This window comes from Arachis duranensis, chromosome 1, assembly GCF_000817695.3.
Source record: "Arachis duranensis cultivar V14167 chromosome 1, aradu.V14167.gnm2.J7QH, whole genome shotgun sequence".
In the NCBI taxonomy this organism is placed as follows: Eukaryota; Viridiplantae; Streptophyta; class Magnoliopsida; order Fabales; family Fabaceae; genus Arachis; species Arachis duranensis.
Window position 1 is genome coordinate 14,919,055 of NC_029772.3, and position 7,995 is coordinate 14,927,049.

Consider the following 7,995-nt stretch of genomic DNA (forward strand, 5'->3'; position numbering starts at 1 on the left):
ACTGAAATCTAATTAGGTTGCTGTTTGTTTTTACATTTGTTATTGATTAGTCACAACTAATTCGTTTCTAATTTTTTTTCAAGTACTCTCAAGTACTCTTCTTTTTTTTTGTTTTCTGAAACTCTAGAAATTTGTTTTTGCATAATTAGTCTATTGAGTTTGGATTTTGAATATTTGTTTTGAGAATTGATGCTAATTATCTCATAAAAACTTATTAGAAATTAATTAAAAAATTTTATTTTAAATTTTATTTAGTTTAAAAATAATTGAAGTTAGAATATTTAAATTTATATATTAAATTTTTAATAATTTTATTAATATTTAATTAAATCAATTTGGCCATGATTCGACCTCAATTAAACCATTAAATCGTTGAATCGATTACTTGACCGATTCAATAACCAGTTCGATTTTTAAAACCTTGAATTTCACTCTCGTCCTTAGGTAAAATATAAAGAATATTGAAAACAAAATTTAACATGAGTTATTCAATATCACTTTTCTATTTGAAAAAATTTATGATCCAACAGTTTTATTAAAATTTAGCCAATATTTAACTAAAAAAAATAAACAACTCTATATCATTAATAATAACTAATTAATAACTATAAATTACAAAATTTGTTGAGCCTTAACGCTCTTCTTTATATTTACCTGTGTGTCTAATCAACATCCCAAGTTCCAACAATAAAAAGACCCACATTCCAACCCCCGATACTAATCTATATTTATTGATTACATAACAATCTAATTATACGTAATTAACCTCGAGGGCAGAAATAGAAAATGGGACATTTGACCTACATCATAGCGTGGGCATAAATACCGTACCTGCGGCACAACTATACACACATCCATCTTCTAGTAAGCCACGCAGAGATAGCATAACGTGATAATTTTTGCTATCAGCACCACAAAATTTCCCTTTTTATTATTCTTGTTGAATCCCCTTCATCAAGACTGCTTCAGCGAGTGCTGCTTTTGCGGAAGCATGGGCATAAACGCCGTACCTGCGGCACACGTTGCCATACACGCATCCATCTTCTGGTAAGCCACGCAGAGATAGCATGACGCTGCCAGCACCACAAAATTCTCCTTTTTATTATTTCTGTTGAATCTCATTCATCAAGACTGCCTCAGCAAGTGCTGCTTCTCCGGAATAGCGTGGACATAAACGCCGTACCTGCAGCACACGTTGCCATACACGCATCCATTTTCTAGTAAGCCACGCAGAGATAATATGACGTAATCATTTTTGCTGTCAGTACCATAAAATTCTCTTTTTTATTATCCCTGTTGAATCCCCTTCATCAAGACTGTTGAATCCCTGTTAATATAGATAATACACTGTACTACAATACATACAAACATTTTTGTTAACAAAATCTAACTAAATTTATTTAAATCTAACAAAAATCACTCATACAACATACGCATAAATCACGTGTTGTATTGCTTTTGCTGCTTTCTTTTAATTTCTTTTTCTTTCTCCCAAGGCTATTGCAAATTTTTTATTTCTTTTTTATTTTTTTTATTTTATTCTTTTTGAGTGGATAAAATAAAAAGAATCATGTGAAAATAAAACAAAAAAAATACAAAAAAATGACAAAAAAAATAAAAAAATCACATTTTTTTAAAAGTACAAATTTATTGATCTAACATAAAATTTGCACAAAACACAAAAATAAAAATAAGAAAAGCTAAATCTTGATACTTTGTACTAAGTAACTAGCATGAAAAAAAATTCAAACCTCCTAAAGATTTCAAAATTAATAAAGCTTAATAGTGATTTCCAGACACACAGGTTTATACAAATAAAATTATTGAAACAATATACAAAAATTTTTATATTGATCATTGTAAAATTATTGTGTTGTGAACTAAAATTTCCGTATTCAATAATTTTGTTGTACAATTTAAAAATTACTATCACCACAATTTCTATGATGAATTAAAAAAAACGAGAAGAAAAAAAGAAAAAAATAAAAAAGAGGAAAAGAGAAAAAAAAAGGAGAAAAAAAAGAAAATAGAAAATAAAAAAGAGGAAGAGGAATAGGAATAGGAAGGGGTTCTGATAATGATAATGGAGGAAAACGAAAGGAGGAAAAAAAATCAAACCGAAAAAGAAGAGAAGGAAAAGTTTAAAGTTGTCAAAGAAGTACGCATGCATAAACATGTAACTTAATGTGTTTAATTTTGATACATTGGTAAAATATCGTGCAATTATATGTGTTTTTTGTAAAACTATTATACAATGACAATGCATCAAAATGCATCAAAATTAAATTCTTAATACATCTGTAAATATAAAATCAGTTCCCTTTTTTCTTTGGGGGTTCGGTTTCCACAATTTTATTTGGTTCCGGTTGTCTTTGAAGACCTTATACACAGAGAAAGAGCAAAGCAGTGAAAACAAAAAAAAGAGAAACAACGATAACCATATCTCTGCATCATTTTCGGTCCAGCATAAAGGATTAGTCATTAGACTGACTTCGATTCCTCAAGTTCTTCTGAGGGGATGCCACTAAAGCAATTTCCAGGTTTAGTGTGAAGCAATTATTTCAGGTACAATTTATACTGCAATTGTTTCAGGAGTCTATGTGCAACCTCCAGCAACGGGAAACAAATCGAATAACAAAGAAATCAAAGAAGACACGCATGCAATTCATTCACCTGAACTGTTATCCATCAGCAAACATCAGGCACATGCCACCAACATGTATTCATTTGTTGATTCCACATTGTTTATATATTAACACTTAATCCAAATTGGAAAGTAAACAGAAATACCATAATGTATGCAAAATATTGTAGCCAACAATCACAGATGACAGAAGAGTTTTAAGCTATAGCGCATGAGAGCATTTACGATGCAAAAACAGTTCCTAAGGTGAGCTGTGGTATCACTAGATTATTGGTGGGTATTGCTTTGCCTGCTGCCTGACCCTTCTTTTATACTCTGTAGCATCCTGCAAAAATAAGACAATACTACACTGTTAAGAGACCTTTTATAATAAGAAATTAATTGCCCCACTTCACCTGGGGGCAACAAGGGGCATAGAATGTTACTGCATAATCGTTTCTGGGCACCTACTAATATTCCACCATGTCCAAACCCAACTTCAAGTAGGTGAGTGGTCAATTTAACAATCCTCGGTGAAGAGGGCTGCTAGGATGGAGAAGAGACACTTTGAAAAGCATATGACTGTCTCGCATTTGTATGGATTATATGATCAGTCACTCTTTAAACTCTGAAAGTGACTACAAAAGAAAGAAAAAAAAAATGTCCAATTTCTTAGGTTAGATACCTGGATAAATAGATGATATCCCTCTGTCTGAGCAGGATCAGCAGGATTTGGCTGGTCAAGCAAATCCTGGATACCAACAAGAATTTGCTTCACTGTTATAGCTGGTCTCCACCCCTACAATGACAAAAAATCTGTAAACCTGTTTGCTCACTGACATGTAAATCAAACTATATAAGTTAGTCTCAAGCACTCCTCCACAAGAGAGATGAACTTACACTATCCTCATTAAGTATAGACAAGCATACAGTTCCAGATGGATAGACATTAGGGTGGAAGAAGCCTTGTGGGAATTTACACTTAGGAGGCTTGCTAGGGTAGTCTTCACTGAAGTGCATTGTAAGGGGGAAAAAGCCACCTTCCCAATCAGTCTGCAACATATGAAATGTAAACTTGATAGAAAGCAAATAACAGGCTCACTATTCGACAACCTGCTTTCTAGGTGGGACACAGCTCACAGTTGTCAACTGAAATTATGACCCACACAGCAATTACACACAAAAACACAGACACAAAGGGTACCTAGAAGCTAGAATCAGAAGTGGGAAATGGAAACAGTACCGGAAAAAGTTTTAACAGAGCAGTAAAAGAACAATCAAAAAAAGTAACAACCAAAGCAGTGATTTGGCTACACAGAGAAACCAAACAAGACAGATGTCAAGATAAAGCAACAAAATAGCACTTTTAACAAACATCCAATTAAAACAAATGCAGTTACTAAAAATTGAAGGGAAAAAATAAGAACTGAATCTCAGCAAACGCCTAATTGTAAAGAGAGTTTTGAAATCATTGTAACTCATGATACAAGTATGATTCAAAGTTTGCCATTATCAAATTTCAGCAACAACAAATCAGATCATGTGCAATCTAAATTATGCATCCAGAAGTTCTAGTTCTAAGCATGATACTAGTGGCTTACAGCATTTCAATAATTGCAAAAGACATTAACAAGGGGGAATATGTTCCTATCCTTCTAACTCACTAAGCACAGTGACTAAGGGGTAGAATATCAAGATCATTAATGTTAAAAATTAATAGTTGCCAATCTTTCCGACTGCTTAAAAGAATCAATCTTTTATTTTTACCGATCGTGACATGCTGGATTACTTAAAATTCCATATTAACCAAAACAGTTAAATAAGGTTTAATTTTGATGCCCTGACAGTATAAAGAATTTTACACGATCATCCAAATAAGATTCATGTATTCAGATGATTTTTTAAGTAGTGGGTTTAAAAAGTTAGTTATTTTTACTGAAAAATTTAGTTATTTTTACTGATGTGCCTACACACAATGTAAAACTCAAAAAGAATGAAATTCATAAAAAATTAAAAATTAAACTGGTTAAATTCACTGTTTTCCTTTCCTAACAAGGTGAGTGACTTTTCCCATTAGTTTCCTTTATGGCAGTTGAAATCCCTAAGCTCCAACCAACCTATTTAGGCTTGGTTTGGTAAAGCTTTTAGTAGCTTATGAAAGCTGTCTTTAAAAAACCGCTTTTAAAAGCTGCAGCACTTGTGTTTGGTAAAATCAAATTAAAAATGACTTTTAATAAGCACAAACATCACAATTGTTTTTGGTAAAACAGCTTTTAAAACATCACAATTGTTTTTGGTAAAACAGCTTTTAAAACTTTAAAAAAATTATAATAAAAATGTTTATAATTAACGAAGAATAATTTATTTTTTTAAATTTTTTAAAATTTTATATAATATTTTAAAATAAAAAATTCATAATAAACATAAATATAATAAATAAACTCTTATTTTTTAACTTTAAAATTTTATATAAGTATCATGAAAATTTATTTTATCCTAAACATCATCATTAAAAATACTAAATTACCTAACTCAAATTTTAGAGACTAATAGTTTAAATATTTACTTGATTATACTAATATAAATAGAATTATGATTAGTCAATAATAAAATTTGTTAGTATTGAGTACGTCCATTACCTACCTATATATATTGGCTCACCTTTACAGATCACAAAAGATGAGACACATATCTCAAATAAACTACTCTTATGATTATATATCTATATTTACATATGTATTTACATGTTGTTATTATAATTTTGACTAATGTTCATGCAAGGAAAATTTTATGATTGGTTTTCATGAACCAAGTCAACCTCTTCACATTTCAAAGGACAGATAAAAAAACAAACAAACATAATAGATCTACTGAAAAAATACAAAAAACAATGCACAAACAAAATAATATAAATAGATAAAAGTTGATATCTAACATGTGATAGAGATGTATTTGTGTTAAAATTTGTGAAGATTAGGTTGAAAAATAAAAAAAAATATATGAAGATTGTGTTAGATTTGTGAAGGTTAGGATGAGAAATTAAAAATATATGAGGATTTCAATGGCAATATAATAGAGGGATAAATAAAATTTGATAAGCCAGCCTTGAAAAGCTCCTGCTTAGATGCTTTCAAAAGCACCCCTAACTTTTAAAAGCACATGCACCTCTGGGAAAAGCTTTACCAAAGCTAGCCTTAATGGAATTAGATTTGGCATTGCTGTTAAACAAAATACAAATCGCTAATGCTAAATACACACCCAAAATTACTAAGCACACACCTTTTCTCTTAATTGACAAAAATACATACACACGAAAATAAGAATAAAAGGCTTGGTCCTAATATTTGGATGTTCACACTACTGAATTCAAGTTATTCACATAAAAATAACAACAATAATAAGAAAATAAAAACATAGATGAAATTCCCTCTATTCACACGACATCTTTAGCAATAATTTTTCTTTTATAAAAGATATTTTGAAAAATACAATTTATAATACTCAGTTTCAGCCCAGAAGGAAAACCTAAAATCACAGGTCCATAATAAGCATGAATCAAATTTCACGCAACTCCAACATTGACAAGTGCCAATTCAAAATCGACCAACACATGATCAGAAGCAAAACCATCAAGTTAAATCGCAGAAGTAGGGAATTCAAGTTGGTAATCACAAAACACCAAAGGAACCAACTAATTTAAGTAAGAAAAAGAGAAACTCACCCCAGACTTCCCAGGAATAGTGCAATGCCACACCATCAAATTCACGGTACCATCAGGCAGCGTCTCCGGTTTCGCCACAAAACCCTAAATCACAATAAAAAAAAAAGGAAAAAAAAGAATACCACCGTTCAGTATTAACCCTAGAAAAAATAATTCGAACAGAAGACGAGGAAAGAGGAATGGTTGTTGGACACTAACATGAGGATGATTCTTGCGCCACGACTTGCGCTCCTCAGCGAGTCGTCCACGAGCAATACCAGACATGTTTTCTTCTTCTTCTGAGTCACGAACTCGTTCGCACAGAGTTAGCTCAGTGGCGCTTTGGTTTGCTTTATAAACGCGCTTTCTGCTTTTTCTTCTTTTCCCCAGACCCCTCTTAGTTTTTTGGGCGAGAGAGTGATATGGCTTGTAGGATTTGTGGGAAGTGACAAGTGAGCAAAAACAAATGCCTTTCAAGTTGTTGATTGTATTTGTATGCAATACTTCGGAACGAAACGTACGGTCATGATTCAATCGTGAGGCAACTTGAAAAAACGTTGCCGTTTCGGGCTTTTCTGTCTCCTTTTATTTTTTCAAAAAAATAAAAAATGGAAAAATGAAAAGCTTCAAAGTCAATGGTTATTTATTCCAACCTTGCGTCAGAATCACGCCGACGTAGTCTTAACGCCTTCACGTGACCAAAATACCATTTTGAAAGAAAAAATAAAATAAAGTTTAACTCATTTTTTTATTTTTAAAATTAGAAATTTTGATTTTTTTTGAATTTTTTTGAGAAATTAACATATATTTTGAAATTTTTAAGTACTAAAAAAAATAATTAAGAGAATGAATTGAAACTAGAATTCTTTTTTTTCGCCTTTTAACTATCTTTTGAACTTAAAAATAATAATAAATTAGTTTTTGTTGTGATAAGTACCATGAATGTCTATTTAACATGAACGGTTCATATTTTTAAAAATTAATTTAGTAATAAATAAATTAATGATGATAATTATGAATATGGGTGCATGGTATGTTGTCCACCAATGTGGACCTGCGTTGCTTGCATAGTCACCTGCAAAACGTAGGTAACGTTTGCTGGAGACAAAAACAAAAAATTTATAACCTACTGCAAAACGTAGGTTGCGATTGGCAAAGAAGGGCAACTACGTCTTGAAACGTGTCCCTTGGCCCATATGTAAAAACCTGGTTTTCGATAAATAGACTTTTTTAGTTATTTTAAAATTTATTTCGCAAAATCTCGAATCACGGCCCATAAAAAATAGTGAGGCCGACTTAATGGTAAAAAAAACAAAAATTTAAAAAAATAAAAAGTTAAACAGAAAAAGTCATTAATATGGTCAAAATTGATTTTATGAGGGTAATTAATCCCCTTAAGTCAAGTTTGACTAGTAAGTAATAAATAGGGTTAAGTATGATTTTGGTCCCTAACGTTGGGGCCAAAAATCGATTTCATCCCTAGCCTTTTTTTCGCAACAAAATGATCCCAAAGGTTCGAGTTTGTTTTAAAATCCTCCCTCGGGACGATTTTACCCATGTGGTCGTTAGCTTCCGTTACGACTGTTTTAACAGATATTAATAATGTTAATTAATATAAAAAATAATAAAAGCAGTAAAGAAAAATAATAAAAGTGAATGAAAGTGAAGTGCA

General features: G+C 31.3%; 1 protein-coding gene across 1 annotated transcript; it reads right to left on the minus strand.

The window, feature by feature from the left end:
* Positions 1 to 2,643: 2,643 nt before the first annotated feature.
* Positions 2,644 to 6,792, minus strand: LOC107479651 (SUMO-conjugating enzyme SCE1). Its single transcript, XM_016099768.3, has 5 exons — positions 6,543 to 6,792; positions 6,345 to 6,428; positions 3,524 to 3,676; positions 3,309 to 3,422; positions 2,644 to 2,969 (listed from the first exon to the last, which is right to left on the minus strand). Exons 1-5 carry the CDS (start codon positions 6,606 to 6,608, stop codon positions 2,907 to 2,909), a joined length of 480 nt encoding a protein of 159 aa, XP_015955254.1. The 5' UTR covers positions 6,609 to 6,792; the 3' UTR covers positions 2,644 to 2,906.
* Between the last annotated feature and the right edge of the window lie 1,203 nt (positions 6,793 to 7,995).